This window comes from Tiliqua scincoides, chromosome 3 (genome assembly GCF_035046505.1).
Source record: "Tiliqua scincoides isolate rTilSci1 chromosome 3, rTilSci1.hap2, whole genome shotgun sequence".
NCBI classification, from domain to species: Eukaryota; Metazoa; Chordata; class Lepidosauria; order Squamata; family Scincidae; genus Tiliqua; species Tiliqua scincoides.
Genome location: NC_089823.1, coordinates 142278083 through 142302422, shown reverse-complemented (window position 1 = coordinate 142302422; position 24340 = coordinate 142278083). Strand labels below are relative to the sequence as shown.

At 42.4% G+C, this 24340-nt stretch overlaps 1 protein-coding gene and 1 pseudogene across 4 annotated transcripts in view; one reads left to right on the top strand and one right to left on the bottom strand.

Annotated features, from left to right (window-relative positions):
- Positions 1-463: 463 nt before the first annotated feature.
- The window catches only part of NRG3 (neuregulin 3), a 700766-nt gene continuing 676889 nt past the window's right edge, over positions 464-24340 (bottom strand). For 3 of the 4 annotated variants that reach the window (XM_066620600.1, XM_066620598.1, XM_066620601.1), the window contains 3 exons: positions 16101-16228; positions 7243-7413; positions 464-968 (listed from right to left, as the gene is read on the bottom strand). In XM_066620600.1, the coding sequence (XP_066476697.1) occupies positions 464-968; positions 7243-7413; positions 16101-16228 (804 nt within the window). Of the gene's footprint in view, positions 969-7242; positions 7414-13231; positions 13235-16100; positions 16229-24340 lie in introns of all 4 variants that reach the window. The other variant, XM_066620602.1, reaches the window with a different exon arrangement.
- On the top strand, positions 18836-18953 carry LOC136646755 (5S ribosomal RNA; annotated as a pseudogene).

Below are 24340 nucleotides of genomic sequence, written 5' to 3'. Positions count from 1 at the left end.
TGCTGTTCTCCTTCATTTCAATGAAGCACGTGCAGGAGAAAGTCCCAGCAGATATCATGTAGCACTATTGTAGAATTCACACATCTAAAGTTGGTGCCAGACTAAACCTTCATAGCTCAAACAGGACACCTGTAAGTAAAACTAATACTGAAATTGCATGTGCAAGCCTGGAGAAACCAACAGAAGGAAAGGAGGGGGGTGGAGAAGGAAAGAAAAAAAAAAAGAATCCAGAACTTCTGATTGTTATCCCTCCTGGTACCTCTTTCCCTTAAAAAAATATTTTGTTAAAAAACACTGATATGAGGGCGATAGACTATTTGGTTTCTTCTAAGTAGATGCTCTTAAATTAATGCATATAAATAATTTTTATTTAATTTCCTCTCTTTCCTGTTTAGCAAAGCTTCAAATGCACAGATCCATACAGTCCCCCAGCCCTCCCCCCCACCCCGCCCCCAAGTCAAAGTCACTTAATCAATGCTGAGTCTCTATGAGTTTCACTTTTTAAGACAAACTGTGCCTCTCGCTCTGATTTTGCCACCGGACTCAGGGGCAGAAAAGCCGTGTTTTCACTGGTACTGTTCTTGGTTTCAGCACTGGCCAGTTCAAAGTCCTCCGACCTCCTGGCATCGGTCAGAATTCGGATCTGCTCCTGGACAGTTTCTAACAATATTTTGACTTCTTGTTGTTCCACAATAAGACAACTGCTGGCTGGGGCACTCACATGGACTAGTTCACTGGAATAGGAGTTTTTGCACCACTGAATGCCTGTAATGTCTGAAACATGTTGTGTTTGCATGCAGGCTTCGTCCAAGCCCACGGAGGGGATGATGGGGACAGAACTGGCCCTTGGAGATGAGTAGCCAACCATGTCCTTTTGAACCACACTATTAAAATAAGAGCTTGTCTCTCGTGAAGGCAGTTGCATATTTATTGAAGTATTCTGTGGTGTTTTCAAACCAGTGGATAACCTAAGGGGAAAAAAAGACATGAGAACAGTTAGGTTTTCCTTAAGACATATTGACACAGTAGAACAGATACTCCTATTTTGTGAAGACATACTGTGAGACAAGGCTTGCAGCCTAGATATGGCTCTGTCTAGATAGACATAATCTCCAATTATCCATGCCCTTGCGCTATCCAGCTTGTTATCTGTAATGTGTTATACATTGGACTGCCCTTGAAGAGTGTTCAGAAATTGCAGCCAATTCAGAGGGTGGTGACTGGAGTCTTCACTGGAACATTCTGCTGTGATCACATAATGCCACTTCTGAGAGAGCTGCGATTGGCTAACAGTTTGCTACTGGGCACAATTCAAGGTGATTAACCTTAAAGGTAAAGGCCCTGACATAAGGCTAAACTCAGCTTCAGAGGCTATTCTCTGGGTGCCCCACCATCCAAGGTAATGCAGGTAGCGATTGGGGGGAAGGCAGGGGTTTCAACAGTAGTGATCTCCAAATCAGCTGTGATTTTAAATTTGTCCTGTCTGCTGTGTTTTATTGTTTGTGCAATTCTTTTTTAATGATATTTTATTTTTCTGTTGTAAGCTGCCTTGATAAGTACTGATGAGGCAGTACAAACAAATAGGAAACAAGTAGGAAACAAATCCTAAAAATAAATAAAACGTTCAGAAGTCCCTGCTCCAAGAAATTTCACTAGACTTCTTGAAACTTTTGGCTTTCATTGAAATTTTTCACTATGCTGCCTAATTAAAACACACACATTTTTTTAGTGGATTGTTTGAGAGAGAGAGAGAGAGAGAGAGAGAGAGAGAGAGAGAGAGAGAGAGAGAGAGAGAGAGTCTCTTGTTATCTGGTGTGCTCCCTGGGGCATTTGGTGGGCCGCTGTGAGATACAGGAAGCTGGACTAGATGGGCCTATGGCCTGCTCCAGTGGGGCTGTTCTTAGGTTCTTATGTCAACTTCACAAGTAAAGGAAAAGGGGACAGGATGTGCTTTCTTGTTGGCCTGTTGCCCACCCATCTGCCCTGCATCCATGAGGGGGAGGTCTGTGCAGAGGCAGCATTTGGGAATTTAGGTGCTGTGGGGATATCTGCTGCACCTGCATACATATACTAATCATACGTTACAATTTGTTGTTGCCTCTTTTGTTGCACTGTCATCATGGTACAGTCATAATAACCAAGACCCCTTATGGTAGAAACTGGGAACAATTAGCATAAACAACTTTTATTTCTATTAAGGAAATTTTAACATAATGCAGAGATCCACGGTGGCATGAATTCTGATGGATGGTCAGTTTACTAGGCCAATAGCCATTAATAGAGATTGTTTCTTTCCAGTTAGAAGTGAAGGGTAATAAATTATTTGCTCTGCTTTATGCAGGCACTATGATTCTATTGGCATAAAATCAATCAGAATTACAAAGGTTGTGAAGGGAAAAAATATATAGTGATTACTGTTTGGCAGAACATCTAGCCAATCATTATGCCAAAGCAAAGATAATGGCTTTTGAATGTAAACCTCCACATTACACTTGTGCAATAGATGGCCACCCAGTCAATCTGCTTGACTCCTTCAAATAGCTGGGCATTTATTTCTCAGCCAACAGACATTGAAAAGCAAAGGCAAAAGAAAATATATTAAGTTTAATATTGTTGTCAACTCTTAGACAATTGATCACTTTTTTGAAGTAAGGAAGGAAATTTGGACCTATGCTGCTCTAAGAATGTTTGAGGCTCCCTGTCATATACTGCTTAGATTTGGGGCAACTGTAAATTGTCCCTCACTGATACGTTTCATAATAAACTCCTCAGATTGTTTCCTTCTTTGTTGTCAGCCAACACTCCTGCAGCTGCACTACAATTGGAAATTGTACAATGTCAACCGCATACTGTGTCAACCAGAATAGGGCATATTATGTAAAATTATTGCCTGAAGTTTTAGCTCATGAACAACTGTAGATTCCCCAGATTATGTTCAATGTAACTGCCCTCACATGACCTTTCTGATAAATTGTGGTTGGCTCAGCTTCAGAAATTTTTTTTAATTATTTTTTTTTATTTTTCCATAAACACATAAACAAACACACATACAAACACATACATACAAACATTGAGGTTGCAGGATACCATATACCAATTAATTAATCATTCATTCTACCAATAATTTCTCATATCTCTTAATATGATCAAAAAAAGGAAAGAAAGAAAACTATTATAAAAAGAAGAAAAAAGGATATTCAAAAATACATACTCATTATGAAAAACTGTTTCATATTCTATGTACACCATTTCATCATCATAATCATCTTTTCCCATCATTCTTTATGTTCCTTCTTTCAATAAACTCTTAAACTCTTTTATTAATACAACTTATTCTAATACAAATTTACTACTAAATACTTATCATAAATCTAATTATAAACAAATCTACCAAACCACTCAAACCACTTACATATCCATTGCTTTCTAAACTTTACTTTCTACCTTCATATCATTTCCCCATCTATAAATTCCAAAACAATATCAAACAAATTCTAATTCATCAAAATTAATTCATCAAAATTCATCTAAATCTAAATTCATAAAAATTAACCTATAAAATACAAAATCTTAAACTCTTTTATTAATACAACTTATTCTAATACAAAATTACTACTAAACACTTACCATAAATCTAATTATAAACAAATCTACCAAACCACTCCTATATTACATAACCATTACTTTCTAAACTTAACTTTCTACCTTCATATCATTTCCCCAACTATAGATTCCAAAACATATCAAACAAATTTAAACCTAGTTCATCAAAATTGACCTGTAAAATACCTAGATATATTTTTTCTTCTCTCAAATCAAATATTACACCGCTACCAAATTGTGTCATTATCTTGAATAGCAATTCAGATCTTGCAAATCATCTCTCAACTTTTTTTTTCTCTCTTTTCCATCTTTTTTTCCTGATAAACTTCACAAAAATGTCTCTTAAGCATTCATGCTTTGATATACATCCTCTTCTTAGTCTTCTTATTCCTGCCAATAAATCCAGATCCTGGCAGGTCCTCTTGGTCAATTTCTTGGTCAACTACACTTGTTGGTTGACATGTCTCTTCCCCGTTCTGGTCCAATACCTTTTGGGTACTTATCTTCCAGTCTGCCCCATCTTTCTGTATCTCCACTGAAATTGTCATTTCAACTTGTTGGTCATTATTCTTCATTGTTGTAGCTTTAACTTCCGTTTCATTAAGCTTATTTATCTGTTGGCTTAGGGTTTCCACGCTAATTTGGATTTGTAAAATTTGGATCACTTTTTGTTGACTCATATCAAGCAAATATTCCAGCTTTTGTTGTAATAGATTTTCCCAATTTGTTCCTGATGAATCCATGATTTTTCCCTTACAGGTTTCTTTTAGTCCACTAGATGTCCTGGGCAATCTCTTTGCTATGGAATGCAAACATTTAGTTTCCCACAGACAATGTTCAACTCACCACTCAGTGATAAGAAATCCTTCCACGCTCAAATAATCCAGAATTCAACATCCAATAAAATTTATATCTCATACAGGGTTGCAGATTTGTAAACTTGTATTGATAAAGTTACACTTCATATTGTGCCAAAAACCCAAATGTCTCTTCTCAGATTGAAAAATCAACGGTGAGGTGGAGGAATCCTCCCCCCCTTCTCCTTTTTCCAAAGTCAGTTGTTTAAAGCCGGGATTTGCATAACGCAAACAGCACTTACTTTGTTCTTCCAAGTATCTTCTTTCAATAGATGGTATCTGTTTCAGTAGATGGTATCTCCACAGGGGTTTGCAGTTAGTCGTGATTTCACATCTCCTCCCCTACTTCCTTGAACGGCCAACTCCTGAGAAGCAAGCCCCCCAGCTGGGCTCCAACCAACTCAGGTATCACCGTCAGGATGATTAAACCTCTCCTGGCAAAGTCATCGGATCTCCTGGACCCGCAGAATAGAGGTGAGAAACAGGCTGAAATCCGGAGCCCCGGAGCTCATGCCTGTTCAGTTCACTGCATCGCCCCGCCCCCCCCTCAGCTTCAGAAACTGTTGAAGAGATATGGATTCTGGGCTGTTTGGGGAGCTAGGTCATGTATGTGGCAAGGCCTCTTTCACTGGTGGTGTCTGTCTGCTGGGTTCCCTGAGACAAAGCCCAGTAATAACTTCCCATGATGCACCCCACCCCCTGATGGCCCAATGTGTGCTATCACTTCCAGCAATACTGGTTTCAGGGGTCAACCTGGCCGGGTTGACCTTCTGATGGGTGTCGGCCCTCAGGCTATGTCCAACCTTGTGAACCTCATTTGCTTCTCCTTGCCCTACTTAAAACTAGATACTGAGAGCTTGTGATGGCATCCTCTTCTGACTTGTTTTCTGTCAATCAGAAGGGGCTGGAGCCAGTCAGAAGGGGATTGGGGGCTCATCTCTCCAAAGACATTGCTCCATGTGACTACTTCAGTACCCTGCAGATGTTTGATCTCATCTGATCTCAGACGCTAAGCAGGGTCAGGCCTGGTTACTGCTTGGATGGGAGACTGCCTGGGAGTACCAGGTGCTGTAGGCTTATACCACAGTCTTTTGAGATTGAAGGTTGCCAACCAACCAACCAGGACACTTCATGGTATGGCCAGTCCTGTATGCGTTGGATAAGTTAGTTTAAAAGACAAAACAGTGCATGTACCCTCTGGAAACCTGTAAGCTCTTCAGCTAGAACAATCCTTTCAGCCTCCTAATTCATATGCATGAAATGTAATTCATTTTACCAGCCTGAGTTCATGTAAAAGATAATGAGAATACAATTCTACCACTGTATCAAAGGCACTAATAAAGAGGTGGTTCTTTTGGATGATTTATCATCATTTTAAAAGAAAAAATAAGAATAATGTTAGTGGACTACCCTTGGGGGAAGCGGCTGTGGTGTTATTTCTGTATTACTTCTAAATAGCCTCAAGAGGCTGTTTTAGGGCCTAAAAGGTAGAAGATGCATTTTAAAAATTATTTTATTTTCCAGAAGATAAACAATTGAAAGGCACTGTTATGACAAATCAATATTAAAGGCATCACAAAGGCATAAGCATAAACACCCTGAGATCAAAAAACCAAACCCCCACACAACAAAAACACTTTTCATTAGGATTACATACAACTAGCATAGAAACTAAAATCAATATTCTCATAAGATATCAAGCATAATCTACAAACAAGCATCACGACAAAGAGTTGGGAAAGTCACAAGGAATGGGTCCCCTGAAATTGTTGTTTCACATTCCAGTAGATTCCTCCCACCCCATCCTGCATCTCTTAACTGTAGATAAGTAGCTAGTATTTGCATAAACCAGGTTAATGTTCGTTATACTCATATCCCGTAATTTAATGAACCAACTGAAGATCCAATCCTATCCACACTTTCCTGGGAGTAAGCCCCACTGAACAAAATAGGACTTACTTCTGAGTAGACAGGCATAGGATTGTGCCCTGAGACACAATAAGAGCTGATAAACAGCTGGCAAAACTTAAGGTTCAATCCTACCCTTGAGATATGCTGCTGTCCCTTACATAACATAAGAACGTAAGAACAGCCCCACTGGATCAGGCCATAGGCCCATCTAGTCCAGCTTCCTGTATCTCACAGCGGCCCACCAAATGCCCCAGGGAGCACACCAGATAGCACACCACACCTTAGCTTTTTTATACTCATCTTTCCCAAATACCTTGCAAGTAGCAAATGCAGCTTCTGCAAATAGAAACCTGGTTCTCCTTGGGGTCCTAATGCCTGTCAAATTCCACTATAATTCTCCTCTGGCTTCAGATAAGTACCCTGATTGTGGCTGTGCATAGGGAGAGAATTCATATTTGGGAAGACTGGCGTATGAGGCAACTGAGATCACCATGTTAATGGAAGTCCTATAATCCAATTACCAGCCTGCTGAAGATTTTAAGGATGGAGAATTCAAGGCTGTCCTCTAAGACAATCATGACAAGCTGCTTTCATAATCATCCATCTGATTACTTCAAAGGTGTGATTACTGCGGTGTGATTACTGCTTTCTGAAGAATGTTCCAGACTTCTGGGCATGGAGCCCCAGTTGCCAGATAAGGAAGAGGAACTGTACACAACGTATCCTCTTTCCAGTCCCTGGCTGAATTGGGGCAACCTTATTCGTAATTGCTCATAACAATGCATAACTCATCTGCTCACCTCTCGTCATGCCCATTTTATTTTGAAGTCAAAAAAGCATGTCGGTTTGTTTGCTTGTTTTCCTTACTTACCCCTGACAAGGGATTGTGTCCTGATCTGTGATCCTTGACTCTTCTAGCTGTTGGTATGCTGGTCCTGTAATTCCACTGAACCTGCCCCGAGGTAAGGGAGGAGTCCTCCGAAAGGCATTCCTGTGAAGCATCCCAGTTCGTTGACCCGGGCTGCAGCATGAAGAGATACTTCTGGGAACAAGAACATAACAGAAACCGTCAGAGCTCCCACCATGTAACAAGGAGAGATTACTACATCTGCAGAATACAGCTGTTTGTGATGTCACATCTATGTCTCTATGGAATAGGAATGTCAGTACAGGTGGGGCCTTGGTATCCACGGGGGATCTGTTCTCAGATGGATTATCTGGGCTTCCCCAGGCCTCCCAATGCCTTATAAGGCATTAAAAACGTTACTTCTGGTTTCCCTTAAGAAACTGGAAGTCACTTTTTTTGCCTGTCATTCTGAAGCCTGCAGAGGCCATGTGCAGACATGTGCAGCCTCTGCAGGCTTCAGAAGCCCTCTGAAGGTGACTGGAGCACAGCTCCAGTCACCTTCAGAGGGTTCAGGTGGAGCAAAGTCTGGCTCAACAGGGGTCCAGAGGATCTGCAGATATAAAATTTGCAGATAAACAGGCTCCACCTGTATTCACAACCACGCATGTTTTATCTGTGCTTTATTTGTTGGGACTTTCTGGAGAGAAACTGAATAAAGCAATTTGTGCTATGGTGATACTCTTACTTTTTGAAGTGTTTTGCTAGAGAAGAACACAAGGAGCAGTCAGCTAGATCACTGGAGGAGGGAGACAGCCAGAACGCTAACAGGAAGCAGGAAGCTTCCAATTAGCATTCTCTTTTTCTCCTTCCTCTAGTGTTCCGGATGGCTGGTTCCCAAGTTCCTCACTAGTATTCTGTAACAGGCTGCAATGGAAGAGACAGGAGTGCTTGGTGCCACAGTAAGTATAAGGTCCCCTTTTACAGATAAGTAATGGGCCCATGGGGGTGAAGAACTGCGGATAAGTGAATCTGCGAATATGGGGAGATGCCTGTATATGACTTTTATAGTTACTGATTATTTGGATGGGATAATTTGGGGCAACAGAAACCAAAACACTTTAAAAAGTAAGAGCATTTCCATAGCACTAATTGCTTTATTTTTATCCATGGTTTTGATATCTGCAGGGAGGGGCAGGGGAATGTACCCCCAGTGGATATGGGGGAAGCCTATGCACACATTGGCCATGACCCATTGCAAAGTTATGCGCACATAAGCCTGATGACTTCAGCGAGACAAGTGCCCATAACTATCTATTGGACTGTGGCTACTGACTTTGAATCGATTAGGTGGTTGCCCCATGTTCCAGGTATCCAAAGAAACAGCACTAATAGCCCAATCCTATCTAGATAATCTCTAGAAGAAGAGGAAGTGCATTTCAGGTTTCAAAATCATACACAAAAACACATGAGCATCCCACTAATCATATGAAATTGGAAGCCTTTTCAGTGGGAATCATGTGCATATTGTCACTTTTCTTCCAGGGATGCTGAACTTGTAAGCCCAGCAGGAAAGGGTGCTCTCCTGGGGCCTGGAGTCCCTGCAATTCCTTCCCACCACCACCAAATTACCACCAAGGTAATTTTCTGGTGGGCCTTGGGGTAGGGAAAAGGATGGAGGTGATGGCTTACACATTCACTGCAATTTTGCTTCCGGACATTTGACCATTTGGCTTTTGTAAACAGAGCTACTCAAATGATCATAACTTCCCTAATACTGAATCAGATAAGAAGGGGTGACTAGAGAGAGTGACTACTTCCATCACAGCTTGCTTTTGTGCTTCCACAGACACCTGCTTGGTCATTGTTGTGACAAAAGTGCCAGGTTTCAGTTTGATCCAGCAAACAATTCCTATCTTCTTATAGATTCCAGATATATTCACACACCTAGAGATCCAACTTTGAGGAAAGAATCATCTGCAATTTTGCTTTGCCTTTCTTGTTCTGTGGGGACAGCCCATCTACCAAGCCTCCGGTCAATCAGCTCATTACAACTAATTGTTTGATTATTTGATCCTCAAATAATTAGTTCTATGTGGACGTTTTCTCTCAGCTAAGCAACTAAGTACAAAAACAACAGAATAACCATGTTCAGTGAGGGGCACATTCCTCTCTCGTGCATCTGACTCCCAGCGGAGGCAAACATGTTCGCAAAGCAGAAAAATGCGCCACACTGAATTTACAATAACTCTGGGAACCATCTTGCTCTCCTTTTTCAGTTTGTTACTAAACAAAACTGATTATCCATCTCATTATGGATGAGCACTTTCCGAAGCACCTTTTGTTTACTGAAGCCTGGAGAGCTTTAACAGGAGGGAACACTATTTAAGCGATAAAATTTGAGATCGAATCAAAAGGTAATTTATTGTGTTCGGCAACTAAGCCTCTCTAAACGTGATGTGGATGTCTGAGCAAGATCCGCACACCTGCAAATGCCGCCACTTACTTATCTAGGAAGCTGCATGAAAAGCTGAAGTTTTTAGCTGGCTGGAAAGATCCCTAGGAAGGCATTTGAACCTTCAGCATCCATGTTCTGTTGGCAGATAACTTTGTATACAGCTGTGCAAGACAGAATCGCAACCAATGAAACAGATCCCAGAGTGCTTTTCAGGTGGCAGACAGGGAGCTGTGCTGAAATGCAGTTATCTCCAGAAAAGAAGCAAGCGTGTTTTTAATGCTTTCCTCCTGCCATAGATTCCAAGGAGCACACATTATATCCTTGCTCCAGGCACCAATTTAAAGGCCACATTACATTGTCCTTTCATTAACCTGTATATGATACTAGGAAGAAATATCACAAGGTATGTGATATGAGGAACTCTGAATCCAGTACTAAGATATTATTCAAAATTAGCAGACATTTCCAATTTTCCACTGAATGTTTGAATGTGACATTACAAATTCACATTCTGAAGATAAAAGCTTGCCCAAAGTTCAAAATTAGGCTTCTTAGTATCACTTGATAGGTATCAAATGTGATATCTGATGAACTGCTAATTGTCAAATACTAAATACCAATCCATGTCAGCTATCAAATACAACATCAAATGCCGTCGGTAATTCCATGCCAGTTACCAAATAGTTTCACTGAAATCAGCAATAAATGCTGTGATTAATTGTGGTCAAACAAAAGAACAAATCCAGGGGAAGGAAGGCATGTCTAAATTCCATTGAAACTGGGGAAACTGTAGAGAAAGTTGACTTCCAAAATGAATATTGTTCCGCAGCTTTAGAAAATGATTGCAAACTTTCTAATTTCATCTAACAGTTTTCCATTATTAAACAAAAAACTGGCAACTAGCTGCATAAACTCTTTAGTAGGAGAGGTAGTTAGGCCTAGAGGAAGAGGCAGAATATACATACAGTATATTTGAGTGTATATGTCTATCATAAGGGACCATCCAAAATTCTGCTCATCCAAATTTTGGAGTTCCAAGTTATCTATTGTTGTTTCCAAATCAAAGTTAAATCATGCATTAGGAATTCTCTAGCTTTCTTTTTTCATTTCTGTATTTTGTACAGAGCTTTGTGCATATCCCACTTGTCAGAGCAGCCAATTCATCTATTTTCAGCCTGCGTTTGTTTTGTACACCTCATGCAATGATAAAACACTGCAAAAAGTAACTATGCTAAGATAGTACATGTGTTTGCATTGAGATTTTTTGGGTGCCATGTTTAAATGATGTGTATGTGCGCCTATGAGCACTGATAAAACACTGCAAAACAGCAGTCTTGATGTGACCTGAGGTACAAATGTACCAAGATTATTTCTGTGTGGTGTTTAATAATGCACATGAACATAGGTGCACATCGGTAAAACACAACAAAATGAACTTTGAGTCATGATACAAGCAATATAATTAAAGTAAGATGATTTTTTTGCAGTGCTTTATCAATACACACATACATATCAGTAACATGGAGAGGTGGGAATATACAAATAAATAACATTTTAGAAAATTAGGTACATTTCAATCCCAGAATTAATTTTCCAAAGTTTTCCTAGTTAAACTGAAACTCAAGAGGAGAGGAAACAGGACAGGCCAAACTCAAAGAGAAATAAAATAGAAGCAAGGAAATTTGCTCATTCCAACATTCCTCTCAATGTTGTGGGTCCCATGGGTATTCGTATACAAATTCCCTCTCGCAGCTGGTGAAATTTGCCACAAATAGCTCAATACAAGTAGAGCTGGATCAAGACAGATTTGGCATGTAAAATGATAACACTCATGTACTCCCCTGGACCAAAAGTGTCCAATGGTTTCTTCAAGGAAAACATTCCAGGAACCTCATGCAAGCACAGAAGAAGCACATATCCAAGTTACATGGAAAAATCAATAGAAATAAGGGAATGGATTTTGGCCATACCTGTTTGAGTGTTTAAGGGTGCAGTCCTAACCCCTTATGTCAGTGCTTTCCAGCACTGACAAAAGGGCAATGCAGCTCTGAGGTAAGGGAACAAACATTCCCTTACTTTGAGGAGGCCTCCGTGAGTGACACCCAAGTGCAGGATGCAGCACATGTCCCATTGGCACCGCTATGCCAGTGCTGGAAAGCAATGACATAAGGGGTTAGGATTGCGCCCTAACAGATAAAACCCCACTGATTTTAATGGAGCAATAGGTCAAACATTCTCTCTATTAAATCTCACTGGGTGCAAGCCAGAGAAAGCTAAGTTTTATTAATACTCACTGAAATAAAAGCAACACAAAGTATGTGGTTAAATGTTTACGTCCAATTGATTTTTCAGTGGAATTCCAGCATGCTGGGGGACTCACGACTATTCTTCTCATGTTAAAGAAAGCAAAGTACTGTAATTTAGCAGAGGGCATTCAAACCACTGAAATAGAGAATTGACACACAACTCTTATGGCCCAATCCTTTCCGAACTGGCTGACATTCTGTCGCCTCTTCTGCTGGCACTGATTGCCGTAAAGCAATTGGCATCATTTGAAAAGGTGCTCCAGCAGTAGTCCACTGCTGGGGATGCTGGTGGGAAGGCCAGAACCTTCCTGTTTGCATCAACAACTCTTCCTCTGCCCACCGGAGCAGGAAAGCCAGCAAGAGAGGTGAAAGGGGGTGGAGGAAAGCAGAACATGGGAAAAACTGGGTGGGGAAGGAGCAGGACGGGAGGTACAGGCTGCAGAAGGGAGTGGATCTGGTGGTAACAGTGTGCACTGGGTCCTTTCCCCCTTTCCTGCAACCTTCCTGCCCCCTTTCTCTCCTCGGACTTGTACTAGTGAAATCAATCATGCAGGTCCAAGGAGACCCTTTGCAGAATGGGAGTCTTATAGAAGAGTAAGGGGGTTTAAATCTCCTTTCACATCTGAAGCCTCCTGGATCCACCCCTCCCACTGGATGCAGTTTGTCCTTTTTTGGGGGGGCATGGCTGCATGAGCGGGGAGGGGGAGATAGGATTGGGCTCTGTACTATATTTACTTGGCAGTAAGTCCCACATATTTTAATGGAGCTTACTTCAAGGAAAATCGGTTAAAGATTGCAACCCAAGCTACTGTGTTCAAATGTGTGATTAAATGAGACTCCCCTGAAAGTAGAATAAATATTTTGTTGACATGGAGCATGCTAACTTTTTCAGAGAGACAATCAGTGAGGGGATGAGGCAGAATGAATCAGTTGGTACTACACTGTGCAGTACTGGGAAGGTTCCTGACAGAAAGATTAGAGGGGCAATTTCTTTTTTGACTTCCCTCAGTGTGCCTACAGGTATTTAGCTTGAGCAGGATCATGCAGATATGTCTTGGCTCTTATTTACACAAAATTCACTGGCAAGGGGAGGTATGCAACTCCCCTTCCCTCCAGTAAATGTCAGTAATCTTATTACTTTCATTTTTCCCTTGACATTCCTGCAGAAATTTTGTCTGACTTCCAAATTCATCTCCCATTTCATTTCAGGTATACTTTAGAACAGTGGTTCTCAGATATTTAGCACCGGGACCTACTTTTTTATCTGTCAGAATCTGTCAGGTCCCACCAGAAGTGATGTCATGGTCGGAAGTCACATCATCATGCAGGAAAATTTTTAACAAACCTAGGCTGCAATCCTACCTACACTTACCCAGGAGTAAATTCCATTTACTATCACTGTTAAAACCATGTGCGTAGTAGCCTGTTAAAAGTACAGGTCTGTAACATTTCCCCAAATGCAGTCACATACCATGGTAGCATCAAGCCTGATATATTAAAAATAAAATATTGAAATGAATGGGGACCCACCTGAAATTGGCTTGTGACCCACCTAATGGGTCCTGACCCACAGTTTGAGAAACACTGCTTTAGAAAAATGCAACACCTCCTCTGAGAAATATTGCCAGTCTTACAAAAGTTCTCTCCAGTTCTTTAAAATTCCTACAACTATTTTGTCTGCAGAAGCAGGTGTTAATTGTGATACATTTAGAAACCAGTACATCACCCAGCTGAAGTGAAGGAACCCAACTATACTATTAGACAGATGACTAATCTATCACCTGTACAGTATTTGTAATCTGGTGGCATAAAGTAACTTATGAATCAGTCGCACGATGCCTAAAATCAATGCTAGACTTATAAATCACTGACATTTGGAAGTCTATTGCCTGCTTGGAAAAACAATGGCCTAATATATTAAATAGTAAATTACAAAATTACAAAAAGCAATCACCTATAAATCAAGAGAAGCCCATCAATCTGTGAAAGCGCATCTTTAAAGCAGGAAAACTACTGCTGTATATACACATGTATGACATTCTGCCGAGAGATACTTGACAAAAAAACGGGAAAGGGTTCCCTGCTTTTCATGAACAAAAGGACTGTATTTACACTGATGCGAACATCATCGTTTTATTATAACAAAAGAATGCAGAGGGTTGAATTCTTCCTAAACTTCAACAAAATTTAAGGGTCAGTGCCATATTTTAGACCACTGTTTCCCAAACTGTGGGTTGGCACCAACCAACGGGTTGCAATCTGATTGTTGGTGGGTCGTGAAACCGAAACTGACAAGCTGATCGCCAAAAAGCAAAATGTATTGAGACCTATAGAAAGAGAAACTGAACTGCACCTGCACATTTTACTCATGGTTGGCAAAGGTGCCTCAGTTCACTTCAAAGAGCAAGCTGAGAGGAATGGTTACAATATGATGAATGAAGACCCCCAAAAACATTCAAGAAGGACATTCCTCATCTTCAAACTGAGAAAGAAAATGTATTGAGCACTACATAAAGTGAAACTGAGCCATATGTGCACATTTACGCACAAGCAGGCGAGCATGTCTCAGTTCTTATCAAAGGCCAGGTAAAGAAGAACACAAGGCCACCAGAATGATCCTGATCCGAAGAACATGGAGCTCAACAAAGGGACCAGAAGGTGCTCCCCTATTACAACGGTAAAAAGAATAAAAGCAGAGGCTTGACCAGCTAGTAATGTGAAACTTTTTTTTTTTTTAAGTCTCATAAAGCTAAGTTGGTCCCAACAGGCCCTCGGGATTCCCAATAACTACATCAACTCCCAATAACATCAAAATAGACATACTTCCACCTACCATCATTTTTCTAGTTATGGGGAATGGAGATCCTGATATAAAGGCGACCCACACAAATGAGCAGTAGGTGGCACAGCTAACAGCATCCCTCCAAGTCAGTGCTAAACAACGGAACTTCAAAGAAAAATGATGCCTTCTCAGGACTGGCTCATGCGTGCTTATATATCTTTTTATTTTTCAACACATGTTTCTTCTTGATGACTCACACCTGAATGAACATTTATAAGCATTGTGTTTGAGGCAATATGAACGTAAGGATGGATGGACAGATCTCTCTGCATTCCATCCAAAGTTTGTGCAGTTTCCTTTGATTTACAGTCTATTCTCTTCTAAAAATCCTCCAATTTTTTTTTCCATCATTAAAAAAAAAAACACCTCTAAATCTGCATTGTTTCAAGTTTTGTCAAGTTATTTCCTACCCAAACAGCTGGTGTGGTAACATATTGCACAGTAGGTATTCAAATACAGATTCTTCTGCAAAAATTTAACAGAATACATAATAGAATCCATAGATATGTCCCTATCTTAAAAAAATCCAATCCATTTGAGGGTGAGAGGGGTGTAGACTCACGCATTTCTTCCTGAATTTTGACAAGAATGGAATTTGTTAACATCCCTATATGAAAGCTCTATCTGTGGTATTCATTCACAATCCTCATTTGATGCTGTAAATCATCAAGTGACAGATGTCTGTGTGCCCGAGTGGCCCTCGTTTTTTAAATGTGGCTTTTCAGTGGCTTTGGAAGGATTCTGCTGCCAACAATTGAAAAGCCACTTTCGGGATGCACCGCCTGTCCCCAGCCTTCTATACAACACTGACAAATATGCAAAAGGGTCATTTTTAAAAAAATATTGAGTGATCTTTGTTTGAGGGAACACACACACTGAAGTTTGTTTGAAGTTTGAAAGTTAGCATCACAGCCCGCCTATGGGTAGATGAGTCATTGACTTCATGAACTGCGAGGAGACAGGGCACGGAAAAAGAAAACCTTACATTGCAATGGTTTCTCAGAATACAATTGTTTCGTTCACTGGTCTGTGACTACAGTTTTGATGATATCCTTTAATACTTCCTCTAGGCCTTTTACCCAAAAAAGAAGTGGAATTTTGAGAGCAGAAGTAATGGCTGTTTTACATCTCTGAGAGGGGAAAAGCAGGACAGCTGCTTAATGAACAGAGCGAGGTTCCCTAAATGTCAGATGCTCTCAAAACGCATCCCTGCTTGCCAGGCACAACCATCCTGCATATGCATTACAAAACAAAAGCCAATTAAGACCGGTTTTCTTACCTGTGTGGCTTCAGAGGCTGGCTTCTTCTGTCAGGAGACAAGGCTTCAGGAAAGGGCTGCATTCCTGAAAAACTAGATTCCATCATTTTCTCTATCACTGGCTCTGGATGTCTGTTTGCCTTTGAATACTGGAGCAAAGGAAATGAAAAGAAAAGAGTATACATTAACCATACATCGTTGGCATGTTTTACTTACACAGAGAGAGCGAGAGAGACTTTCTGATATAGGGCATACATTCAAGTACCTCCACAGGGGTTGCCAGTTTTTTTATTTTAAAAACACTGTCTACACCCCAAGTCTATGGAATTGAGCTGAGTGGGCTGGGGGTCAGTTGAAGTGTGCAAGAATATGAAAACTGGAGGGTCAGTTGAAGCATCATTATTTGTCAGATTTGTGGCCCATCTAGTCAAGAACTGCTTACTCTGACTGTCTGGCTCAGGGCAAAGTTTTTTACAAACCTCAATATGTGAAGCCTTTTCAACTGAGGTGCTGGCAGTTGAACCAGGGGCTTTCTACAGGTAAAGCAGTCATTTTCAATGTTTTTCTTCTCATGGCACACTGACCTCTGTGCTCTTTGCCTCTTGTGATGTCACTTCTGGAAGAGTCTTCTGGGTTCTGTGGCTTTGTTTCTAGGGCAACAGTCTGTAGTAACAAATTGTTTGTCCTCCACCAGATGGACAAAGAGGAACAATTTGTTACTACAGACAGTTGTCCTAGGAACAGAGCCGCGGAACCTGAAAGAGTTTTTTAAACATTTTCAACCGCTGTGCTCCAACCTCCCACAGCACACCTGGGGACCTGGGCACACCAGTTGAAAATCATTGATGTAAAGCATGCGTTCTAGCACTGAACTATAACAGGGCAGAAACAGAGCAAGAGAATAAGAGGTGGAGTGCAAGTATGTGGGTCAGAGGAGAGGTGGTGGTGGGGAGAATGTGACAGTGTGAGATCACAGATTCAGCCTGGCAGATCACCATGTGATGGTGGTGGTGAGATAAATAGCAAAAAGTGGTGTCCTGGTTAGGTCTAAAGTTTACTGACTTCTCAGACACTGATAACGGTGGTGTGCAAAATGTGATTAATTGTGGAAAATACTGGTTGATTGGCAATTCAACCTCCCCACCCCTTTGCAAAATATTTTATCAGCTTGGGGGCATTTAAAAGAGGCTAAAAAGAGGCTTTTAAAAGTGGTTCAGAGGTCCAGTAAACAGAGCACCCGGAAAGTAAATGGCCTGATAAACTACCCTGAGCGTGCAGGCACATGTAATTACCTTTATTACCACTGAGTAGAGTCAGAACAAACAGAAGCCACCTATTTTTTTTTGCTACAGTTTTAAGCCCCATTCAGGCAGTATAGGAAGCACAAAAGTCCACAAGAATGCACCTCAAAGGCTTGCCCTGGTGCACACTGAAACACCACCACCCCACTCATAATTCTTACTGCATTTTTCTCAGAAGACAAATGCTGTACTCAGACTGGAAGTGCTGTTAAAATAATTTGTCGTCACAATGCAGACTAGAATCAGGATCTTGAAACACATAAAATGCCTTTTGGAAAATGTTTCTTTTTTAATCTGGCCCAAGGTTTTGTTAAAATGTATATTTTTGCCTAGCACAGAGTGGAATTAACATTTTTGATCTTCCACTCAAGTCTTTTGGTAAAATTTTATTTAACCCATCAGTATAACTATAACTCTCCCACCTCTGAACTTCCCCAGTATGTATTTCCCAGTTGATGGTACATCTTCTCACATACCACATATCTCATCAATAGCCATGCACTTCTCATGTCAGATGGGTTTGGGCTGCCTGAGCAAGGCGGGCAGCAGGATATAATGTTTCCTAGCTCTCATCTCAGCAGTGGGTGCTCCTGCACTCTACTGAAGGTGGGGGAGATCTGTCAGGGACCTTACTAAATATGCTGCAGATCAGCGAATGTAAGTTTCTAAAACTTATAGTTGAATGCTTTTAACATGTTTTGTGATTTCATTACTGGGAATACAAACTGTTAAAACACTGGGTGCAGGAGGGGAGTAGGACTGGAGGAGCTGTACTCTGCCAGATCCTGAACTACATGTCAGGTTGGAAGGCTCAAGATGGAATCTCTCAAGATTAGCCAACACAGACTTAAGAAGCCCCATTGCGGGGCTTAGGGTTTTCCCTGGGGGAAGGGGACAAAAATTCCTTCCCCACCCCCCCCAAGGAGATCTCTGGTGGCCTCAATGGTAGCACTGGATGAAACAGTAGCTGTTTTGGCGCCACTGCACCCGGCAGAGCTGCTGGCTTTAAGATTGGGCTACCGGTCTCCTAGTTCCAATGCAACTGTGTTTGGAGCAGCTGGGGTTGCATCTACATACCTCTTCTTGAAACTCCACCTACCATACAGATAAAAAACTTCTCTCACATATTTAATGTCTTTTGAGGCAACCAGCCACCACCACAGGGTTTCTCTCTCTCTTCCTCTCCCTCCACCCCCCAACTGCTTCTAGGGCACATACTGAAAACTGACGCTCCAGTATACCTGGGGTGTCCAATATTATCGTCCTTGCCTTGTACTTGCTAGGATCCCAGCTTGCTCACTCTCCTCTGTAGTTTTTCTGCCCACAAGCTACTGCTCATTTCAAGGAAACAATAATGGGCACTGGGCCCACACCTTACAGCTCCCCATCCATTCAGAGAAAGGGGCATTGGGTCACATACTGCCGCATGGGTGCATCTCAGAGATCATCTCCACATTCTGCAGTATCTTACACTACACATGTCCGATCTTGTCTGATCTCGGAAGCTAAGCAGGGTCAGGCCTGGTTAGTACTTGGATGGGAGACCGCCTGGGAATACCGGGTGCTGTAGGCTTATACCATAGTCTTTCGAGACTGAAGGTTGCCAACCAACCAACCAGCCTGCTTGAGGAGTGGAGGCTGGCTAGGCTATCATTGCCTGTCTCACGAAGAGAGGCAGGGCATTGTGATGTCAAGCTGATGCTGCTGGCCTGAAGGAGAGAGACTGGGCATTGTGCCCTCACGCTGAGGCTGCCTGCCTGAAGGAGAGAGATGGCCACTGTGACCTAAAGAATGGGAACCACTGAAAACTTGAGCAGCTACCATTTGTGGAGGTGAGACACCATCAGAGAGCCAACTTGAGAAGGGCTGTAATTATTGCAGTAGGAAAAATTTAAAACAAAACCTATTTAAAAACCCATACAACTAAAATCAAAAGCATTAGAACGAAAACATTACTCCTGCACATCCTTGGTAAACAGGAAAAACACCACCTCCTGGTCAATACAGAAACATGAATATCAACAACAACAACAAAGAATCACAAGTTGATCCTATTATCAGACTGATAGTCAGGTAGGCCGTCAAGTCTGTTTCACATTAAAGTTCAGGAAGGGCCCAGGCTATGGAAAATACTTAGGATGATGCTGGCTTCCCATTGTCAGGCTTGCATGAGACCATTTATGGCCATTCTGGTAGCATAAGGCTCTTTACAGCTGTCACCATGACACCTGTAAAGAGCTTTGCCATGCCATTCCATGTGGACTGACTGCTTCTGCAAGTGGCAGGGTCAGTACCAGTGAGCTGTCTATGTCCCCGCAGCACTGATTAGTCAGCATGGGGAAGGAAGGGAGGAAGAGAGGGATAGGAACAAAGCAGAAATCAGGGACGAGGGTTATCAAGGCTGGGGCAATATTGGAGGCAGCAGCACTGCTGATATTCAATCCCCCAGGCCTCAATTGCCTTCCCGTCCCCTTGAACTTGCGCTGGCTAAAGAGCTGGCACAGTTCTGAGTAGACTATTCAGGCAGCAACTTTAGGACCTGAAAATCCCATGCAGGATATAGTGCATGCCCAGTTATTGTGCCTGCGTTGCTACACAGGGCGTTATGTAGGACTGGGCTGCATGTTGGCCTAAACTTTGAAGGGCTGGAGGCAAATTCCAAGGGTGGCTGTGTTGTTTTGCAAGCCTGATGCAAAGTCATCATTTTTGAGGAGCAGATTCTAGAAGATATACCTACCTCTACCATCTACCATTGTGCTTTTTTATTTTTTTAAAAAAAGCCTCAATTCAGAAATGTCCTGTCATTTTACACACCCCAGGTAAGCCACATACCCTCTCCAAGCGCAGCAGTATTGGTCTAGCCAATGAATTTGCTTGGCATTTAGGTACAGTACAAAGCTTAATTGTGCTATTATTTTGGATGCTTGTATTGTCTCAGGGCTGATTATATTTGTGCTTGTTGTTTGAGCAATTACTGAAAAGCACTTTCGAAGCATGTGGCTAAATAAATTAATGAATAATGATAGCATTTAAAAATAAGCTTTTGTGCAAATTTTCCAATTATTCACAGTTTCATGGAGAAAATCAACTGTCAAATACAATTACCCAGCCACTCACCAGCAATTTTCCACTCCTACCTCCCAAGGCTGTCTGTCCTAAAGAAATCAAAGGAGACAGCATGGTCTAGCACATAGGAGACTGGCCTCACAGCCGGTTTCTGCACCTCACACTGTCATGGAATGATCTGGGTGATGTCGGTTAATTCTACTTCCAAGTTTATGGAAGAGAGGGATGGTGTCTTCATTTGTAAGAATACTTTGAAAACAGATGGATGGAAGGCAGTGCATCTCAAGCGTAGTAGAAATGGCAGCTTAGCATCCCTTTCATAATAGCACATGTAAGTTTCCAAGTTCGGTCCCAAGCAACTCCAGGTCTTGGATCTAAGTGCAATTGGCAAAGACCTTTGCCTATGGGACATGGTTATTGCCAGTCAAAGACAGTAATTCTGGGATAATGGAAAACAGCTCAATCAAAAATTTAATGGGTGGAGAAGATCCTGGATTCATGATTATGAACAACTCACAGCCCAGTCCTATCCAACTTTCCAGCACTGATGCAGCCATGCCAAGGGGGTGTGCGTTGCATTCTGTGGTGTTCCCTTACATCGGGCTGCATTTTGGCTGCACTGGTACTGGGAAATTGAATTGGATTGAGCCCTCAACTTAGGCAAGCTAGAAACCCAGCCTTGAATACCAATGTAATAGCAATCTGGTTGCCTTTTATCTATTATTTTGAAGCTGTTCTCCTGAGTGAGTGTGTATCTCCTAGATACTTTTTTGTTCCCCAACCTGCTGTCATCCCTTGTTTGACAATATTTTCTTGCAACTCCTCCTCTCTAATTATGCCACCATTATTTTTATGTTTGTTATTTTTCCATTGTGAGGCGCGGTGCTCCTTTGTCATGGCAAAGGATTCTCTTCACAAATAAATTATCTCTATTTTGTAAAGAAAAGCTTTCAGACATGTGAACTCTCTTTACTGCTATGTAAAGCGGTACAAATCTAAGCACTACAGAAATCTCTTGCAGAGATTTGAGGAAGCACCTTTGTTCATCACATGTAATCCTTATCTGAAAAAAACAGTACTGACAGATGAGAGGTTAACTTCTGAATAAGGGAGGCAGATGGTTCTAGTGTCCAGTCATCTGCCCCACTTTTTCCCCATTGCTGGAAGTCTGGGTTTACTGGAAAGGCCCTTTTCTTCTGTTATCATCGATCAACATAGATACTGTATATAAAAAGCAGTTCTTGACTGATTCACTCCCATCAACTTTTAAATCCACAAAAATCAATAGGGTTTACTTCAGAAGAAATACGTTCAGGATGGGAGTGCACACGCACTCATGTGTGTGTGTAAACAATGGGTTTCAAAATATGTATCACTTGATATTTTAAATGATTTTTATACTGTTACATTATTTTTGCAAGCCAGTTTGGTTGCCCTACATGAAATGTGGGATATAAATTTATAACATTAATAACTATACCATTATTTCTCTTTCAGAAATCATATGGAAATCTATCCATTTCTATCATATGGAACAATGTTCACCCTCACCATGAGATTCACCTTGCCCCTTCTCGATCTGAAGGCCTTAGGGATGGACCTCAACAAGTGGGAAACCCTGGCCTCTGAGCGGCCCGCTTGGAGGCAGGCTGTGCAGCATGGCCTTTCCCAGTTTGAAGAGACACTTTGCCAACAGTCTGAGGCTAAGAGGCAAAGAAGGAAGGCCCATAGCCAGGGAGACAGACCAGGGACAGACTGCACTTGCTCCCGGTGTGGAAGGGATTGTCACTCCCGAATTGGCCTTTTCAGCCACACTAGACGCTGTGCCAGAGCCACCTTTCAGAGCGCGATACCATAGTCTTTCGAGACTGAAGGTTGCCAATGGTTTCTCTGCCCCTCCTCCACGCTTTGCTGTGCCACTACTGGCCCCTGATAGCACACCAGTTCTCCCTCATAAAAACTTCATTATAAGACTCTTTCATGTCATACAATTACAGCGCAATTCTACACATGTTTATTCAGACGTATTTCCCACTTGGTCCAACAGTGCTTACTCCCGAGTTGGTGTATCTAGAATTACAATCTTAGGCGCAGCTCAAGGTCACGAACAGGGCAATCCTATCTTGCGCTGGAACAGGCAGGCCAGGAGGTCTGCGCTGTATCCAGCGCACGATAGCGCCAAAGTGGCTCAGCCGGAGGTGAGGGGAAACTTACCAGGTAAGCCACTGCAGCACCTATGGGTCTCCTCGGACTTGCGCCACCTCCTGAGGCGGCATAAGTTCGATGAGAAGAGAGCAGCTTGAAGCAACTCCACACTGCTTGGGTATGGGGGCTAGGATCTGGCATAACACCTCCCACAACCCACCCCAGAACGCCTCCCTCCCGCCTCCTCCCCACCCTCCCAAGACCACTGCATCAGCCAAGCTCAGCTGATGGGGGAAACTGTCACAGAGGCTGGATGCAGCGCTCCTCTGTGCACTGCACAGCTTCCACCCTGAGGAGGCGCAAATGTGCTTCATGGCATGTTTGCAACCCTCCTGGGCCGGCACAAGGGTGACCCAAGATTGCACCCGAAGACTGGTATCAGTTCCACGTCTTGTTATAACACAAACATAAAATCAACATAAATTTTCTAAGTCGAGTCTGTAATGAATTGAGGGGACTGTCCAGATGCTACAACCAATTTGTGAAACACTGCCATTTGAAAGAAAAATCCAGACTAGAAAACAGAGTTTGTAAGACTGTGTCAGAGGCACTGTGCTGCAAAGGAACAAAATATCTTGAAAGCAAGCACCCCTGTTTCAACCTTGCCTGTGGTTTTTACAAGCAAGTTGCTGGAGCTTTACTTGGCACAGAGGTGAGAAAAAGTGAGTGTGTTTAGGGCTGTTTGTGTGCATTTAACTGCAGTTCTGCAAACAGCTGAAAGCATAAATGAGGCCAGCTGAAGTGAAAAACAAATTTGCAATGCATTTTAAAACTGGCTACAAAAGGAAGTAGCAGGATTATAGTCATTTTCTTATATTTACATAACGTAGCCTCTTGAAAAAGATTCCAAAGGGACTCTGAATATGTTACACAATGTGTAAACAGGTATTTCTGCCAGATGCATACCATCTGCCAAAGATATTGGGGGGGGGGGGGGTTTACAAGAACAGTCCAAACTAAGAATAAAGAGGAAGCAGCTCTGTCTCATTCATACCATTATAGACAACTAAATGCATCCCACATGGCTGAAATCAGGCATTCTGATCTCCTTAGGGTAGAGGTGTTTGTTTCTGGTGAATAAGACAGGATTACAGCTGGGCAGCCCAATCCTGAGCTGCCCGGTACCCGAGGCTGCAGCGGTGCTGAAAATAGCTGCCGCCACATCCTGCGCACTCCAGGCAACCACCACCTTCTCCTTGGGAGAAGGGGTCTTTCATCCCCTACTCCCGGGTAAACTGAGTAGCCCCACAATGGGGCTACTTGATTCTACGGTGATACAAAGGTCGGCGTAGAATCAAGAGCCTCTGCGTTGGGCAACCAAGCCTGACACACAGGCTCTGGATCCAGTGAAGCGAAGTTCCACTCGTCCCGCCTTTCTCCTGCCCCGCTCCCTTTCCCTGGAATGCCTCCTCCTTGCCCTCTCCACACCCTCCCTCCACCTCCCCCCACTCTGGAATGCCTCCATCTACCTCTCCGCTGCTCAGCGGTCCAAACAAACTGCTGAGTGGTGGAGCTCCGGCACTCGCACTGTGTTAGCCCAGTACTAGGCTAGTTCTGGTGGAGCACCAGAGCTAGGGCCCACAAACTTACTTTATGGCACATTTGCAACATGCACACCAGTGGTGAGCTGGCATGCAAAGCTTAGGATTGGGCCCAAAGTCAGCAGGTTCCAAACTCTTGAGTAGAGTT